Genomic DNA, 19,132 nt, shown 5'->3' with positions numbered 1-19,132 from the left:
TACCTTTTTTGTGCATACTCTACCACAACAGATTGATGTGGGAGCTGAGTTTTTTGAAATGCAGGTATGTGCTGCACCAATTATGTGGCATCTGTCCTCCTGTTTACTGGTGGCACAGTGCAGGGATATTCGCACAGACGATGTTGAAGGTCAACTAGCACTTCATCTATTGCTATGGCGACAATTACTTTAGGAGCATCCACAAATTGGAGGACTTCCAAAGTCCTGTGCCTAGTATCCTCTTCTGTAAGCAATTGAAAGGGGATTGGTCTCAGACATTTCTCGAACAAAATTTCATAAGGAGAGGTCCTCAGGAGGTGATTTTCTCCTTTCCTCTGGTGAGGAAGGGCCCAACAAGCTGTCTTCTGCAGAAGAATTGGTGTCCACATCCTCCCAGGTGTCTGATAAGGTGTGTGGATGTGGACTAGAAGGAGGAAGTGAGAATGGCATCGATGGAGGCATGGTCTTCGATGAATCCATTGGTGGTTTTTGTTTATGCCTCGGTGGCATCGATGGCAATGGATGCGTCTTCGATGGCATCGATGGTGGAATCAGACGTCTCGATCCTGAGAGTCCCGACAGTCCTGGCATCGGTTGAGGTGTCGATAGTTGTTGGTCAGAGTCTGTGCCTCTGTCATCTGAAGAGCCCGGTATCGGTATCGGGTCTTTCGGGTGTTTGACCGGTGTCTTCGGCATCAATGGCGCAGGTTGCATCGGCATGGCACCGATCAAAATATCAAGCCTAGATAGCAGTTGTGTGAGCATCGATGGCTCCAACATTGGTGGAGGAGTGGGAACCGGCACCGGTGGATGAAGCTCTCGAAGGGCATCAACAACTGCCTGGCAGATAAATCTATCCAGTTCTTCCTGTATAACTGATGAAGACAGAGAAGCTATAGGGGGTGGCAGAGTAGGCAAAACTGGCTTCTCTACAGATCCCTGTGGGGGCACAGTACCCGGCACCGATATCGGTGGGGATTGCCTAGGATCTTGTGGCTTCAAGGGTATCAACGAATCTTCTACCCTGGCCTTCCTTGAGGGGTGGTTCGATAGCCCTAGAGCCTGCTCCGAGATCGGAGCCCGCACCAGATGTTTCTCGTTGATGCTGGTGTCGATGCTTCTCTCTGTGCTCGGTTCTTTTTTCCAGTACCGAAGCAGATTTAGTCGACGCCTTGGATGGAGTCTGGGATAGTGGGTCACCACCACCCTCGTGTACTTGGCGGGTTTTATGATTGCCTTTTTGGAAACTCATAAGAACATAAGAACATAAGCAAATGCCATACTGGGTCAGACCAAGGGTACATCAAGCCCAGCATCCTGTTTCCAAAAGTGGCCAATTCAGGCCATAAGAACCTGGCAAGTACCCAAAAACTAAGTCTATTCCATGTAACCATTGCTAATGGCAGTGGCTATTCTCTAAGTGAACTTAATAGCAGGTAATGGACTTCTCCTCCAAGAACTTATCCAATCCTTTTTTAAACACAGCTATACTAACTGCACTAACCACATCCTCTGGCAACAAATTCCAGAGTTTAATTGTGCGTTGAGTAAAAAAGAACTTTCTCCGATTAGTTTTAAATGTGCCCCATGCTAACTTCATGGGAGTGCCCCCTAGTCTTTCTATTATCCGAAAGAGTAAATAACCGATTTACATCTACCCGTTCTAGACCTCTCATGATTTTAAACACCTCTATCATATCCCCCCTCAGTCGTCTCTTCTCCAAGCTGAAAAGTCCTTACCTCTTTAGTCTTTCCTCATAGGGGAGTTGTTCCATTCCCCTTATCATTTTGGTAGCCCTTCTCTGTACCTTCTCCATCGCAATTATATCTTTTTTGAGATGCGGCGACCAGAATTGTACACAGTATTCAAGGTGCGGTCTCACCATGGAGCGATACAGAGGCATTATGACATTTTCCGTTTTATTCATCATTCCTTTTCTAATAATTCCCAACATTCTATTTGCTTTTTTGACTGCCGCAGCACACTGCACCGACGATTTCAATGTGTTATCCACTATGACACCTAGATCTCTTTCTTGGGTTGTAGCACCTAATATGGAACCCAACATTGTGTAATTATAGCATGGGTTATTTTCCCTATATGCATCACCTTGCACTTATCCACATTAAATTTCATCTGCCATTTGGATGCCCAATTTTCCAGTCTCACAAGGTCTTCCTGCAATTTATCACAATCTGCTTGTGATTTAACTACTCTGAACAATTTTGTGTCATCTGCAAATTTGATTATCTCACTCATCGTATTTCTTTCCAGATCATTTATAAATATATTGAACAGTAAGGGTCCCAATACAGATCCCTGAGGCACTCCACTGTCCACTCCCTTCCACTGAGAAAATTGCCCATTTAATCCTACTCTCTGTTTCCTGTCTTTTAGCCAGTTTGCAATCCACGAAAGGACATCGCCACCTATCCCATGACTTTTTACTTTTCCTAGAAGCCTCTCATGAGGAACTTTGTCAAACGCCTTCTGAAAATCCAAGTATACTATATCTACCGGTTCACCTTTATCCACATGTTTATTGACTCCTTCAAAAAAGTGAAGCAGATTTGTGAGGCAAGACTTGCCCTGGGTAAAGCCATGCTGACTTTGTTCCATTAAACCATGTCTTTCTATATGTTCTGTGATTTTGATGTTTAGAACACTTTCCACTATTTTTCCTGGCACTGAAGTCAGGCTAACCGGTCTGTAGTTTCCCGGATCGCCCCTGGAGCCCTTTTTAAATATTGGGGTTACATTTGCTATCCTCCAGTTTTCAGGTACAATGGATGATTTTAATGATAAGTTACAAATTTTTACTAATAGGTCTGAAATTTCATTTTTTAGTTCCTTCAGAACTCTGGGGTGTATACCATCCGGTCCATGTGATTTACTACTCTTCAGTTTGTCAATCAGGCCTACCACATCTTCTAGGTTCACCGTGATTTGATTCAGTCCATCTGAATCATTACCCATGAAAACCTTCTCCATTACGGGTACCTCCCCAACATCCTCTTCCTGCCGGTGAAGACTGCGTCGATGTCCATGGAAGCAGTTGAATTTGAAAGAGATGCTCCAGTTTTTCAAGAAGGGCCCAACTACCTTTTGAAGTAATCTCGGCGCATTGAGGACATGAAGAAACATTATGTCCTGCACCTAGGCATAGAACACGTTAGATGTGGGGATCGGTGATTGAAATTGTGCAAGGGCAATTTGGGCATTATTTTTAACCCGGTTGCCATAATTACAAATTTAAGGCTGGACAGCTGTTGACGGACCGCAGTCACCGAGGAAATTTAGGACCGGTATCGACCATGAATAATTGGTATGGTCACCGATCAAAGAAAAATAACCCAAGAATGGGAGACCCCTATGAAGGGATAGTTTTCTGAAGAAAATTATTACTTTTTCCTGAAGGAAATATTGGGTGAGAAATCACACAGGGCTCCTGACCGCGAGGCTAACTGCAGCATGGAAAAAAAAGAGACTGAAGGGAGACCCCTGTGGCTCGAGGGATAATGGCATGCTGGGCATGCTCAGTGGACTCAGTGTGCCAGTCAAATGTTTCTAAAAACTTTGACAGAAAGTTTTTCGTGATAGGGCTCCTTCTAGCGACGTCACCCATATGTGAGGATTATCATCCTGCTTGTCCTAGGATAATCACTGTTACTCCAAAACCTGGGCGGGATGTGACTAAGGTGTCCTCTTATCGCACTATTTCCTTAATAAACTGTGATCAAACATTATTGGCTAAGATATTAGCTGATCGGCTAGCAACCATTTTGCCAGAACTTATAGCATTGAATCAAGTTGGTTTTGTGAAGGGTAGGCACGCAGGAGTGAATGTACGAAAGCTTTTAATGGCCATTAATCACAGTGTTCAGCAAGCCACCCCCTTTCTGGTAGTAAGCTTTGATGCTGAAAAAGCCTTTGATAGGGTGGAATGGCAATATCTGTTTGATCTGTTACAATGTATGAATCTACAAGGTCTATTTTTACAGGGTATACACCTGCTTTACTCCACACCCTTAGCGGAAGTAGCCACCAATGGTGACATTTCATCTCCATTCCATATAGGCAGGGGGACCCGTCAAGGTTGCCCACATTCTCTTTTGTTTTTACTTACCTTGCTACCCCTTCTTACTGCCATACAACTAGGTCTGGAGATTAAAGGATTCCCACTGACGCATTCAGTCTTTAAATATTCTTTCGCAGATGACCTTTTGGTCTTTTTGACGGACCCATTCAATTCTTTAACATTTTTGTTACATTTAGTTGAAGAGTTTGGCACCATTTCTGGTCTTAAATTAAATAAGACAAGTCAGAGGCGCTGGGACACACCAGGACCCTTAGTAGTACCTGGCCAGGACCCTTCCCCTTAAAGTGGGCACAGGGTTTCTTTAAATACTTAGGGGTTAAAATTGGTTTATATATCTCCAAATTATACAAGCTTAATGTCTTTCCATTGCTAACCTCCACTGTTACTAAGCTTGAGTTATGGCAACACTTACCACTCTCTTTTGTTGGGAAGGTTAATTTGTTCAAGATGACCCTTTTTCCCAGCTGGCTATACTTATTACAGATACTACCACTTCGAGTAGCTGACAGGGAACTTAAATGTTTAGATAAATATTTGACTAAATTTATATGGGGGGGGGGGGGGGAACCCAGGATTGTGCTTTGTAAATTACAAGCAGACTGGTCCGGGGGAGGCCTTGGGCTCCCGGATATAGATGTGTATAATTTGGCCAGCCTTCTTGGAGTCTCCACCATGGCAGATTTAGAAGCGGAGTCCCTATTGTTGTCCCCTATGAATCTGCGGTTTGCTATTCAAGCCAAAAGCCAATCATTACCAAAGGGGTTGGGGCAACATATTCTACTGAGTCCCTTCCGTTGGGTCTGGAAACATCTTACGTTCCTTTTACAGTTCTCTTTAATTTGTACCTCTTTCCTGCCAGTACATGGCAACCTGAACTTCTTACCTGGTATCCTCTCAGGGTTGGTTGACATGGAAACAAATGAAATTTGCACTTTAAACCAAGTCTTATGCCAGGAGGGCACAATGCTCCCATTCTCAAGAGGTGCAGTCAAAGTATGACCTACAAGCCTCTGATATTTTTGCATATTTGCAACTCCGACACTATATAGCCACAATACCCAGGGAAATCTTGGGAGCACTCCAAAATAGAGGTTCTAGAAAGAATTATATACCCAGATATGTCCAAGGTCTCCCTTGTGCTTTTACATAAGGAACTGAAATGCCTGAAGAAACAGGTTTTTACTTTTGCACTATGGAACTCTTGGAAGCAGGAGTCCAATTTTACCTTGTCATATGCAAACTTCTTATCCGGCTTTCGGATGCTGAAACAGTTATCGCCTAATATGAATCTCAGAGAACCAGCTTTCAAATTTAATCATAGGGCATATGTATCTCCTGTGCTGGCTTTTAAGGTGGGAATTTCCCCCATGGGGAACTGTCCCAAGTGCATAGACCAGCAGGAGACCCTGTGCCACAGTCCAATCATTCTGGGTCAAGATATTAAACTACCTGGGTATTGTGGTATGGGTGAGCTTACCTGTAACTATTGAATTGGTACTATTTGGTGTGGGGCTTCTGCTTACTGTGAGGAGAGAGGGTGATAAATCCTTTTTACGGAAAGCCTTGTTGCAAGGCAAAAATGTTATTCTAACCGCTTGGAGGGCACCAGAACCACCATCTTTTTGGCAGTGGCATAATGTGTTTCACAACATGGCCTATATGGAATCCCTTATTGCGGCCCAATCGCCATTAGCCAAAAGAAAATTTTTGGCTGTATGGGATAGGTATGTACAAAGTCTTGCCGGGAGAGCTAGAAGTCTTTTGTTAAACCATTTATGATGCTTGTACTTACTTCAGCGGATATGTTTGTAAACATCGTATTATGTTTATGGTGAACAGAGTTTTAAGGTGACATCTCGAGGGTGGGAAATGGGGGCAGAGGGGTATTGATAAGAAAATTATTCCTTACCTGCTAATTTTCGTTCCTGTAGTACCATGGATCATTCCAGACTGTGGGTTATGTTCCCTGTCCAGCAGATGGAGTTAGAACCAAAGATTCCCAGGGGAGGACCTATATAGCCATGCCTCCCTCGCCTCAATCCTCAGTAACTGGACTAGCAAAGCCAAGATGAGAAGAGACAGAACCAGAGGAATCAATTAATCTCAAAAATATAGAGAAAAAATAACAGCTGTAAGTGACAGCAACTAACTTGTACTCAAAAAACTGTAACTGAGAACTTGCAAACAGCACTGTGTTCAAAGACACAGCTCGCAATAACTAGAGATACAGAGTGAAAATATTGTGAAGAAAGGAAAGCAGGGATGGCCCACAAAGAACCCCCAAAACCAGGGAGGGGTCTGGAATGATCCATGGTACTACAGGAACGAAAATTAGCAGGTAAGGAATAATTTTCTTTTCCCTGTACGTACCAGGATCATTCCAGACTGTGGGATGTACCAAAGCTTCCCCATCATAGGTGGGTCGCGGACAGCCCTGCCCGTATGACCCTGTCTCCAAGCTGACCGTGAGATGGCGCGCAAATGTCTAGACGATAATGTCTTGCGAAAGTGTGGAGAGAATTCCATGTGGCCGCCCTACAGATTTCCTGAGAAGAAACTGCAGAACTTTCCACCCACAACGTCGCTTGAGCGCGGAGAGAATGCGCTTTAACAGCTAAAGGTGGAGACTTACCCACTCCGATGTATGCGACTATAATCGCTCCTTTCAGCCAGCGAGCGATTGATTGTTTGGATGCCATGCAACCCTTCCTGGGTCCCGACCAAAGGACAAACAAATGATCGGAGAGTCGAAATTCATTAGTGACCTCCAAATAATGTATCAAAGAACGTCGGACATCCAACCGACGCAGGTCATAAGAATCAGAGGATAAAAATGACGGAAGCTCTATCGATTGGTTGAGATGGAAAGTCGAGACCACCTTCGGCAGAAAAGATGGAACTGTCCGCAGGGATACTCCCCCTGGCGTGAAACGAAGGTATGGCTCCCTACATGATAGAGCTTGTAGTTCCAGAGATCCGACGTGCTGAGCTGATCGCCACCAGGAAGATGGTCTTAAGGGTGACATCCTTGAGTGTGGCCAAAGTCAGAGGCTCAAAAGGCGGTGCACATAGAGCCCGGAGTACCAAATTGAGATTCCAAGAAGGACAAGGTGGTCTAATTGGAGGCTTCAAGTGTTTTACCCCCTTTAGAAAACGTAGGATATCTGGATGTGAGGCCAGAAGCTCCCTGTCATTACTACGTAGGAAGGCTCCCAACGCCGCCACCTGCACACGAAGAGAATTATAGGCAAGGCCCAAATCCAGACCAGCCTGTAGGAAGGAAAGCACATGTGTCACCGAGGCCTGCGTTGGTAGAATCGATTTTGACAGGCACCATTCCTCAAAAACCTTCCATACTCTGACATAAGTAACCAACGTGGATGTCTTCCTAGCTTTCAGGAGCGTGGAGATGACAGATTCTGGATATCCACGCCGTCTCAATTGACGCCTCTCAAAAGCCAAGCCGCAAGACAGAAGCGATCTGCCTCCATGAAAAATATTGGTCCTTGGCGAAGAAGACGTGGCAGATTACTGAGCCGAAGAGGGCAGTCTACTGCCAGATTGAGAAGATCTGCAAACCATGGTCGACGAGGCCACTCTGGTGCAACTAGGATCACCGGACCTTGATGCGTCTCTATCCGTCGGATAACCTTGCCCACTAGAGGCCACGGAGGAAAGACATACAGGAGACACTGTTGAGGCCAGGGAAGAACCAGCGCGTCGACTCCTTCCACGCCGCGCTCTCGCTTGCGGCTGAAGAACCGGGCGGCCTTTGCATTTGTCGCGGTTGCCATTAGATCCACATGGGGTCTCCCCCAATGCTGTACTATCCTTCGCATTGCGTCCTCCGAGAGTTCCCACTCTCCGGGATCCAGGTGTTGTCTACTGAGAAAATCTGCCTGAACGTTGTCCACGCCCGCTATGTGCGAAGCCGCTAGCCGCTGTAAATGTAGCTCCGCCCATGTCATCAACTCGTCGGTCTCCAACGAGACTAGATGGCTTCTGGTGCCCCACTGGCGATTCATGTACGCCACTGTGGTTGCATTGTCCGAAAGAATCCGAACCGCTCGACTGCGTACCAGTGGGTAGAACCCCTGCAGCGCTAGATGGACTGCTCTGGTCTCCAGCCGATTGATGGGCCAAGTGGACTGTTCCATCGTCCATCGGCCTTGGAGAGACCTGTCCTGACAGACCGCCCCCCAGCCGGTGAGACTGGCATCCGTGGTGACGACCACCCAATCCGGGTTCTGTAGAGACACTCCCTGAGCTAATTGTTGAGGGTCCAGCCACCACTGTAAGCTGAGCAAGACAACATCCGGGATGGGCAGTACTGCTTGAAAATCTCTCGACACTGGGTTCCATCACGAAAGCAGAGACCTCTGGAGAGGCCTGAGATGAGTGAAGGCCCACGGAACCAAATCGATTGTTGAGGTCATGGTTCCCAGTACCTGGAGATAATCCCACACCGTGGGAGCAACTAGTGCCATGAACCGTGTTACCTGAGCACGCAGAGCCCGAGCTCTGTCCGGGTGCAGAAATACCTTGCCTCGGCTGATGTCGAAGTGTGCTCCCAGAAAATCCAGCAATTGGGACGGTATCAGTTTGCTCTTTGAGAAATTGACGATCCATCCCAGAGACTGAAGAAGCTGTACTACCCTGTCTACAGCACGGTAACCCTGCGTCCTCGACTTCGCCTGAATGAGCCAGTCTTCTAGATAGGGATGTACAAGGATACCCTCCTTGCGGAGCGCCGCCGCCACCACTACCATGATCTTGGTGAAGACACGCGGAGCCGACGCCAGACCAAAAGGGAGAGCACGAAACTGAAAATGCTGTCCCAAAATCTTGAAGCGTAAGAAGCGCTGATGATGGTGATGGATCGGGATGTGAAGGTATGCCTCTGTAAGCTCCAAAGAGGCCAAGAATTCTCCCGGATGCACGGCTGCTAACACTGAACGGAGCATTTCCATACAAAAACGAGGAACTCTGAGACACTTGTTGAGCGTCTTGAGATCTAGGATAGGTCGAAAAGTGCCCTCTTTCTTGGGAACCATGAAGTAGATTGAATAATGACCTTTTCCCAGTTCGGAGGCCGCTACCGGTACTATCGCCCCCAGCTGTAGCAGACGATCGAGAGTCTGTCGGACTGCTAATTGTTTGAGACGGGAACCGCAAGGAGAAAACAGAAAACGATCTCGGGGTTCGTGTACAAAATCTAATACGTAGCCTTGTCTTAAGATGTCCAGCACTCATTGATCAGACGTAATTTGGGCCCACTCCTTGTAAAAGAGAGTAAGGCGACCCCCCAGGTGGGGGATCCCCTCTTGGGTCCTTCTGGCATCATTGTGAAGCCTTCGAGGAAGGACCTGCCCCTTGAGTATCCTTACCGTGGCGGCGCCCTCGAAAGGACCGGTTCCAGGTGTGTGATCGTGTAGAAGGAGCCCGAGGTGTCTGCTGTCTAGTAGGACGTGACCTCCATTGATTCCGGTACCTATTTCTGGAGGAATAAAAAGATCTAGAAGAACGTGGACGATCTTCTGGTAGCTTGTGCACCGCATTCTCATTAAGAGATTTGATGATCTGATCCAAATCTTCCCCAAATAGGCACCTACCCTTGAAAGGAAGGGAACTCAGGCGCGTCATAGATGAAGCATCTGCCGCCCAGTTGCGTAGCCACAAAAGACGACGAGCGGACACCACCGCCACCATGGAACGAGCGAGGACCCTTAACAGATCATAAAAAGCATCAGCTCCATAGGCAACCACCGCTTCAAGTCTATCAGCCTGAATAGTCTCTGCCTGTGGCAAAGATTGGGAAGTGAGAAGCTGTTGTACCCAACGCAGAGCTGCTCTCTGTGCTAGGGAACTGCAGATAGCAGCCCTCATCCCCAACGCTGAGACTTCGAAGATACGCTTGAGGTAAACCTCGAGCTTGCGATCCTGGACATCCTTTAACGCCGTCCCGCCCATGACCGGGATGGTAGTATGTTTTGTGACCTCTGATACCGCTGAATCAACAGCAGGAACCTTAAGAATCTCCAAGAAATCAGTGGGGAGAGGGTATAACTTTTCCATGGCTCGACCGACTCGAAGATTGGCCTCAGGAGTATCCCACTCCCTTGAAATCAATTGCAAGATGTTGTGATGCGTGGGAAAAGCTTTCGCTAGAGGTCGTAAGCCCGCTAGGAGAGGATCCCCTTTCTTAATCTTCGGATCCTGAGCCACAGGATCCGGAGGAGGGTCAATGTCCATTTCCTGGAGGATGTGGGGGATGAGATCATCCAATTCCGCTGCTTGAAAAATACGGAGGACCCTCGGGTCATCACCTTCTACCTGGGCCGCCAGGGAGGGATCATCTGCATCTGGATCTTGCCATGGGTCCCCCGACGGTTGTTGCAGCGGTATAGGAATCACGGGGGGGGGGGGGGGGGCTGAGTGGACCCCGCACCCCCTGTGGGCAAAGAAGCCCTCCCTAAGGGAGGGTCTGTCGTCAAAAGCTGCGTCAAGCAGGCCAGTTTGGGGGGAGGGGGACCCCAAATTCCAAGATTCGGATCCCTGCTCTGTAAAAATGCCTTGTGCATTAAAACAATGAATTCTGGTGAAAAAGTGGGAAGTGCTGATGAGGGGCCCCCTGAGACGTCGTCCCCTTGCCTGCCCTGGTCCGTTGCGCTCTGAAACTCCAGACTGTTAGAGGAAACCTGGAGAGGAGCGTCGACGTCCTCCTCAGAGAGAGCTGCCTCCGAGTCAGCTGAGAAAATGGCCACCGTTCCCGTGCTGAGGGGAAACGGGGCATGCCGCTTCCTGCCAGCGCGGTCCGACTCTCCTCCAAGCTGCCTACCAGGTAAGCCATACTCCCCCTCAGGAAAAGCTGAAGAAAATCCCTCTGAGGTCTGCTGAAGCCCATGCCGAGCTCCGGAGCCGTTCAGCGATTTTTGCATCGCGGCGGGAGGGAGGGGGAGGGGCGGCTGCGGCGCGCGGCAACAACTGAAGCGGCGAATTAATAAAACTCTTCAGCCTCTGGACCCCTCACCATCCCCAAGAAACCGTCAGGGAAAAACGCCATCCCGACGGTGAGAAGCTCCGGGGAATGGGTCGTCGCAGAGCTGCAGGGCGGGAACTCCAATCACTCCCTGAAAGGGAGGAAGGGAAAAGGAAAACTCCGGGGCTAGGGGGAGCGGTCGGCACTACAGACTTTCACCCCTCATAAATTCCTGTTCCTACCAACGACTGTAAATGAAATAAAAATAACACTTACCACACTCTAGCCAGGCAAGGAAGAGGAAAAAACAAAAAGATAGGAAGAGAGAAATAAAGTGACAGGCAAAAAACACAGCCTGTCAGCAAGTTCCTGACTGGAAAACAGTGTCTCTCTTTGAACGGAGTGGTCCTGTCAGAACACTACAGAACCTATCCCTTAGAAGAAAACCTTTATCTAATATTATTTAATTGATTCCTCAAAGAGAAAATAAAACTAGAAAAGTGCTGGGGACCACCGTGTCCCCTGCTCAATCTGCTGGAGTTAGAACTATACTGGGGTTTGAGGCGAGGGAGGCGTGGCTATATAGGTCCTCCCCTGGGAATTTTTGGTTCTAACTCCATCTGCTGGACAGGGAACATAACCCATAGTCTGGAATGATCCTGGTACGTACAGGGAATGAAAGTTACATTACTGCTGTCCCTATCAATAATGCCTCATTTGATTGGGCTCCTTGGAGCTCTGCGTGTCAGAGCTGTACCAGAACACGACAGCCACACTCTGCACCAGGATGAGGACGAAGTCTTTTGTACCTGAGGCTTTGGTACATCACTTGCCATTAACGTAGGATTTGGGACTGTTCAGAGAGAGGGTGGGCACCAGTTTTCAATATTGGTATGAAAAATTATACCCACGAACGCACAGTTTGTTGGCTACAACAGAGTGTACCCTGTTCCATTATTTGTACACTATATTCCTTGTTGATAACTGTTAATGTTGTGACTGTGTATTTCATCTTGTACTCATATCATTGTGTAATAAACAAATAATTACTAAAGTAACAACTAGCAGATTAAAAACAAATCATAGAAAATATTTTTTTTACTCAGCGCTCAATCAAGCTATGGAATGTGTTGCCATAAGATGAGGTCTAGATGACTAGCATAGCAGAAATTAAAATAGATTTGAACAAGATCCTGAAAGAAAAGTTCATAAAGCGTTATTAGCCAAGTGGTCTTGTGAAAGCTATTGTTTATCCATGGGGCTGAGCAAAAGATATATTTTTAAGGATCTACCAGATGCTTGTGACCTGAACTGGCTACTAATAGAGCCAAGATACTGGGCTCGATGGACCTCGGTTTGCCCCAGCATGGCATATTTATGTTCTTATGGTTTGGTTCAAAGACCAGAGCAGATCCATTCAACCTTTTCCTCACTGCTTAGTAGTTCAAGTTATATTGAAAAATGAATGTGCATATATTAGACCCATGGTAAACACAGAAAGTGTGAAACTTGTGAGCAGTAGAGTCATTTGTCAAGGCTTTAACCCTAGCTACTGATTATTCATACATATTTCATATATATTCAAAATTCAAACAACTTAAAAAAAAACCTAGCCAAAGTGAAGAGTACATCTTACATTTACTTCATGCTTGGATCAGAAATGGCTCATCGGTATTCGGCCTGCAAATGTTTAAGGTGTTTCCTTTATACATTTTAATATCAACAGGAGGACAGCTTTGAATATGGAATAGATTGAATAGTCTGCGAGGTTGAAGGTTTGATGATTGGCGCTACTGCTCATAAGTTTTAAACTTCTGCAAATTTATCCCCTTTTTGTGTTCATTTTATATGGTAATTCAGGGAAAGATAAACAGATATGGTGCATCTGTAGCCACTTATAAAGAAACGAAAAGAAAAGGAGAAAAAACCCCTTCCTTCTCACAAATATGACCATCAGATTAGAATCACTGGATTACTATTTTTCCCAAATGTGTAACATTAGAATCACTCAGTACTATCTTTTTCATCTAAAATTTAATCCTATTACATTTTTAACTAATTTTATGTTGAAGTCATAAGTACTGCCAGTGACAAATGTTCCATAATTACAACAGTTTTGAGTAAAAAAAAAAAAAAACAGCAAAAACCTGCAGCGATTGAAAGTGGTAAAATCTATTACACCTTAACCTGAAGAGAATGTTTCTTTTTTGTTACTCAACAAGATCAACTCTCAGATCCTTGTACAGTTCATTAATTTGTATAGTAAAATTAAATCTCCCCTTAAATGTCTTTTTTAATGTAAATAATCCCAGTTTAGAGAATCTTTTACCATATGTAAGACTCTTGTGTATCTTTTATTAGCTTGATAGCCCTTTGTTGGGGCAGTTTATATTTATATGCTGTCTTCTTTCGTAAATATGAACCAAAAGGGGTTTATATCAAAAGGCATGGGTTACCTTTTTTGAGGACAGGTATCCCAAACTAAACTTTGTATTTAAAATGTATTCTCAGAAATGACTTAAACAGTGAAATGATATCTCTGTTCCTTGCTTCTGCCCCTGTTTAACAAACACCAAAATTCGCCCAGTTCTGGTTCAGTTGATTTATTTACATGCCTAAGTCTGCTCTCTTCTGCCGAGTTACAATGTTATAATCTGGCAAAATCAGAATATATTTTCCATGAAACAATAACTTATAGCTCTCTAATATGACAAATTCATTTTTTATCTCTATACTTCAGGAATGTTACAATGATAGTTCTTGGTTTCTAAGCAGATCTATTCAAAAACAGTTATATGGTGCATGCTCTCCCATTCTCACAGCTTCATCAGTCTACTAATTTAAAAGTTCCTGAAATCATTTTTACACAAACACAGCTTCTTATCCTTCCAGAATGCCAATAATATATACATATAGCTTAATCTTCTGAACCTGTCCTTATAATCTATAATGATATCTGAAATCTCATGATCCTTTTTCTGGACAGCCATAATCTTTTTTCTCAATCATCCAATTCCCCAACTCTAGTTTCTTCATTTCCCATGTGTGTAGCCATGTTGTGATTTCTGGCTGGACACAGAGAAGTATCTGGGCAAGAGCAGTACCCAGGCTACCTATGGGTTCTTTGCTGATGGAGAGGGGGAAGAGGCCCCCTCTTCAGTTTTTCCAAAGCCATTAGAGTTTGGTTTTCTTTTCACCTGGGGTTCATATGCAAAAACAGTCCAGCAAAGTACCCAAAAACATCACAAGCACACAGGAGATGTCCAAAATTAAATGATTTTATTGGAAACATAGAAACCCAATTCCAGTACACTAAGGGCCAGATTTTATAACATGTGCGCGGACGTAGATTTGTTCGTGCAACCCGGCGGGAACAAATCTACGCCTGATTTTATAACATGCGCGCGCATCCACATACATGTTATAAAATCCAGGGTCGGCGTGCGCAAGAGGGTGCACAATTGCGCAACTTGCGTGCTCCGAGCCGAGCAGCCTTCCTCCATTCCCTCCACCCCCGTACCTTCCCCTATCTAACCCACCCCCCAGCCCTAACTAACCCCTCCCCCCCCGACCTTTGTCGAAGAAGTTATGCCTGCCTCCATCCCCCAGCCCGGTGGCTATTCCAGAGGCCTTGGTCTCGCCCCCTGAACACCCCCGGGCCAGCGCCCCGCCCCGCCCCGCGCATCTCGGGGCTTGCGCGCGCCGCTGAGACTATGCAAGATAGGCTCGGTGCGCACAGGGGGAGGAAGGGGTAGGTTTTTGGGGGTTATGAAAATCTACCCCTAAGGCTTCTTATACCAACAATACAGAAAAACAAAGTCCAATAATAAGAAAAAATAATTTCAGTCTCTCACATTATATGTGGCAAACCCTGGGCAGGTAAGCTCTGAGGGGAAGGAACCCTCCCCTCCTTACTATCTCATTTGGTGCCATTGTCTCTAGATGCAATTCTCGCTCTAGAAATTCTCTCATTTCTCACTTCAAATGAGGCTCTGGCTGATTCCTTTTGTTAATCAGCAACTCTTAGCATTTTTCTTTGTCAGGCAATCTTCATCCTAACTCTCACAAAAGGCAATCCTCTTTCTCCAGCTTAGAATCACTGTCTCTGGACATTATGGAGTAGGGATTTAAACCTCTCCTCCTTGAAACAGTCTTTGTCTCTTCTCAAACTCAGATATTCACTCCTTCTAAAGAAATCATTTTGCATGGATATTTAGGAAACACAGAATCCTGCCTAGACTCCTCAGCAGACCCTTTCAACTCCTAGAGAATCTGGGCACCCCAACCTTGGGTCTCAGCCACCCTCCTAGAAGAAGATACTCAGCCAGTCTCCTCTCGGTTGAAAGAAGGTCCCAAACCACATCATCTCCCCATGAAAGAAGAGACCCACACTGGCTCCTGTCTGACTGAACTAATTCTGTGCTCACATGGACACAGGAGTTTTCTTATACACGTCACCTCCCATTGGGAAGTGCCAAATACATACTACTCCAACTCCGACATCACATGTATGCAATAGGGTCTCATAAGGGGCACATCTGATATTTCCTTACATATGCTGAAAAAATTAAGCTCTTAACTAAGATTTTCAGCAGTGTTTTGTGTTCTTTAAATTTTGATGTGACTGGATATCTCACATCCTGCATTTTAATTAAAATTCAAAGGCCAGTCTTCATAGTTCTGATTCCAGAGGCTCCAAACTAAGATATTGCTGTATTTTTGCACTGAAAATTTACTGTATTTTAAAATTCTATAACTTGAGCAGCTTTCTCCAAAATGTAGTAAATTTTGTAGGTTTTATAAGGGCTTCAGTTTCAAATTAACTGCATATGGCAATCATAAAATGCGGGCAAGAGATTTGGGAAAGGTAGGCAGCAGGCCCTAACAGAAAAAATATACATTTGTGTGAATATTTTTTGTTGAACTAGTTTGGGTGATCCACATCCTATAAATACACAGACAATTAATATTTACATTCATAACTTACTTGGGATATTTCTACTCTTAAATTAGATATATTACCACATAGCATACAGCTACTCTTTATATTAATCAATAAAATAATTAATATATGATAACAGGAAACAAAGAAAATAAACATACCTTCAATCAAAAGTTCTTGTCCATGGCTACCAAGGAGTGTACGGGACAGGAAAGGAGCAAAGTCTACAAAGATTTCACGCAGTAAAGGGGCAACTTTTTCTAAAGCTCTTTCCAATTTTGCAGTGATACTGTTGAAAACAGAATACATAAAATCTATTACAAGTAATCATAGTACAAATCAAATATAAATAAGAATGAATAATTAAAATATGGCAAATTATTTCTATTTCACAATATTTTTGAATATTAGCTTGATAGTACACAACTGAATGACCTGGATTGATAAGTTAAGGAGATTGTTTAAAAAAAAATTAAGTTAGTAAAACAAAAGTATAATGTGGAAATCAAACACCTGAGTAGCCTACATGAGTAGAATATCTAGAGAATAGGATGCTTAAGCATCCTACCATATCCAACAAGGGCAGATACTACTCTTTAAAATACAAAAAGTGTAATCTACTCACTGAAGAAGGTCACAAACATTTCAAGACATATAAAAGAAATTTAGCTTCAGAAAAAAAATGTATTAATGGTCTATATCAATGTTTTTCAACCTGATCCTCCAGGACCATTCAAGTAAGTGTGGCTTTAAAAATATATAAGATAAATATTCATGAGACATAATTGCATACATTTCCTCAATTGTATGCAAATATATCTCATGAGCATTCATTGTAGATATCCTAAAATCCAGACTGGCTGAATGGTCCTTGAGGACTAAGTAGATCAACACCATATTAACATATGTAATGGGGTCTAAATGTCCATTACAAGTAAGGCATGTGACTCCAGAGAAACACAATGCTGTGAGGTCAGAGGAGATGTAGTATTTTCAGACTTTCTCCAATGAACATTTGGCAAATTGAATAATAGTGAGAGGCCAGTAGTTTCTAGACTCTCTGTAGTAGACACATCAGAGGCTCAACGATGGAGTCACTGCTTCTTCAAAAGAGGAGTGGTGCTTAGATCACATATGAAGGGCTCTAAGCAGACATTTTCATAAGATTCCTAGTAAAGGAAAACCTGCCCTGGGTTTCTTATTCTTTTGGGAGTCATTCAGATTTGTGTTGTGTGAAAAAAAATGGATATACAGCACAAATGTCTATTGGGGACATTTTAAAGGATCTTCACTGGCTCCTATTATGTTATAGAATTTATTGTAAATCTTTATGCCTGAATTTTAAAGCAGCGTAGGGGATAAGGATATCTTATCTTAATTGCTAAGGGTTTTATGAGTCTGGGCAGCATCTGCAGTCCTCTCAGTGTAGATATGACGAGTGAGGTAATCAAATTTGCAGATGATACAAAATTGTTCAGAGTAGTTAAATCACAAGCAGATTGTGATAAATTGCAGGAAGACCTTGTGAGATTGGAAAATTGGGCTTCAAAATGGCAGATGAAATTTAATGTGGAAAAGTGCAAGGTGATGCATATAGGGAAAAATAACCCATGCTATAGTTACACAATGTTAGTTTCCATGTTAGGTGCTACAACCCAAGAAAGAGATCTAGGCGTCATAGTGGATAACACATTGAAATCGTCGGTTCAGTGTGCTGCGGCAGTCAAAAAAGCAAGCAGAATGTTGGGAATTATTAGAAAGGGAATGGTGAAAAAAACAGAAAGGGGCAAATCTTTAAACTTACGCAAGGGCGCAAATTTGTTCGCGCAACCCGACACGAACAAATCTATGCCTGATTTTATAACATGCATGCGCTGCCACGCGCATGTTATAAAATCGAGGGTCGGCACGTGCAGGGGGGTGCACAATTGTGCAACCTGCGTGCACCGAGCCGAGCAGCCTGCCTCCGTTCCCTCCGAGGCCGCTCTGAAATTGGAGCGGCCTTGGAGGGAAATTTTTTTGTCCCCCCCACCTTTCCCTCCCTTCCCCTATCTAACCCACCCCCCAGCCCTAACTAAATCCCCCCCTACCTTATTTCATGGAGTTACGCCTGCCTCTGGCAGATTGCCTCTAGCAGGCGTAACTTTCGCGCGCCGCTGGCTCCCCGCCCTAGCACAGGCCGTTGTGCCGGAGCACTTGGCCCCGCCCACAGACCGCCATCATGCCTCCGGCCCTGCCCACGGACCGCCGCGGCCCACCGACACGCCCCCAACCATCCCCTTACTCGAAGCCCCGGGACTTAAGTGCGTCCCAGGGCTTAGGCTCGGCGCACGCAGGGGAAGGCAGGGGTAGGTTTTCAGGGGTTGCACTCGTATCTTACGCACGCAACCCTTTGAAAATCTACCCCAAATTGTCATAATGCCTCTGTATTGCTCAATGGTGAGACCACACCTTGAATACTGTGTACAATTCTGGTCGCCGCATTTCAAAAAAGATATAATGTGTTTTCAGTCAACCAGTTAACACTACAACAAGTACTTCAGTGTACTCTTTTTTGAACAACCCCAACTGTTGTGAAAGTGTATTTTATTACTAGAATTCAAGAAAGAGTGGAAATCTCTAACCATATCTCCTCTCCCTTCACCTACCAAAAATCCCTTGGGTAGTATGTTGGCTCAGCAGTTCCCAAATGTGCCCCTCTGTCGAAATGAGGTATGGAAATGGGGTTATACACAGTACTTTTCATTTATACTTTGAAAAATTTGAAATTACACATTTTCCTGTAGGCCTCAAGATATTTTTCTTTTACTGGATCACAGGCTAGAAATTAGTTGACTTCTCCATCAAGGTGGAACTCTTCTATTTACAAATTCCTGGGGTGAATTTTTAAAGTAACCTAGCTGCATGCACCAAAGTCTTTGAAAATTCACCAGGGTTGAGTGACTATACTTAGCCACCTGATTTCATGAGGCAATTACATTTAACTGGCCAAATTTTGGGCAAATCAGGAGACAGAGGTCAGGGGGAAAAAGTTAGGTGGCTAGAGACAATCTTTGTCTAAAAGCAGTAGTAGGCTTCGAATGTGTGAAGGGAACTCAATGTTGCTGTGCG

The 19,132-nt window shown here is 44.7% G+C and overlaps 1 protein-coding gene across 5 annotated transcripts in view; it reads right to left on the bottom strand.

Moving 5' to 3' along the window:
- The window catches only part of NBEA (neurobeachin), a 2,460,099-nt gene that overhangs the window by 1,411,127 nt on the left and 1,029,840 nt on the right, over positions 1–19,132 (bottom strand). For all 5 annotated transcript variants that reach the window (XM_029602688.1, XM_029602690.1, XM_029602689.1 and 2 more), the window contains one exon: positions 16,183–16,310. In XM_029602688.1, coding sequence (XP_029458548.1) covers positions 16,183–16,310 — 128 coding nt within the window. The remainder of the gene's footprint in view (positions 1–16,182; positions 16,311–19,132) is intronic.

Source organism: Rhinatrema bivittatum, chromosome 5 (assembly GCF_901001135.1).
Source record: "Rhinatrema bivittatum chromosome 5, aRhiBiv1.1, whole genome shotgun sequence".
NCBI lineage: Eukaryota > Metazoa > Chordata > Amphibia > Gymnophiona > Rhinatrematidae > Rhinatrema > Rhinatrema bivittatum.
Note: the sequence above shows the minus strand (reverse complement) of the source record. Positions and strands in the feature narration are given on the sequence as shown.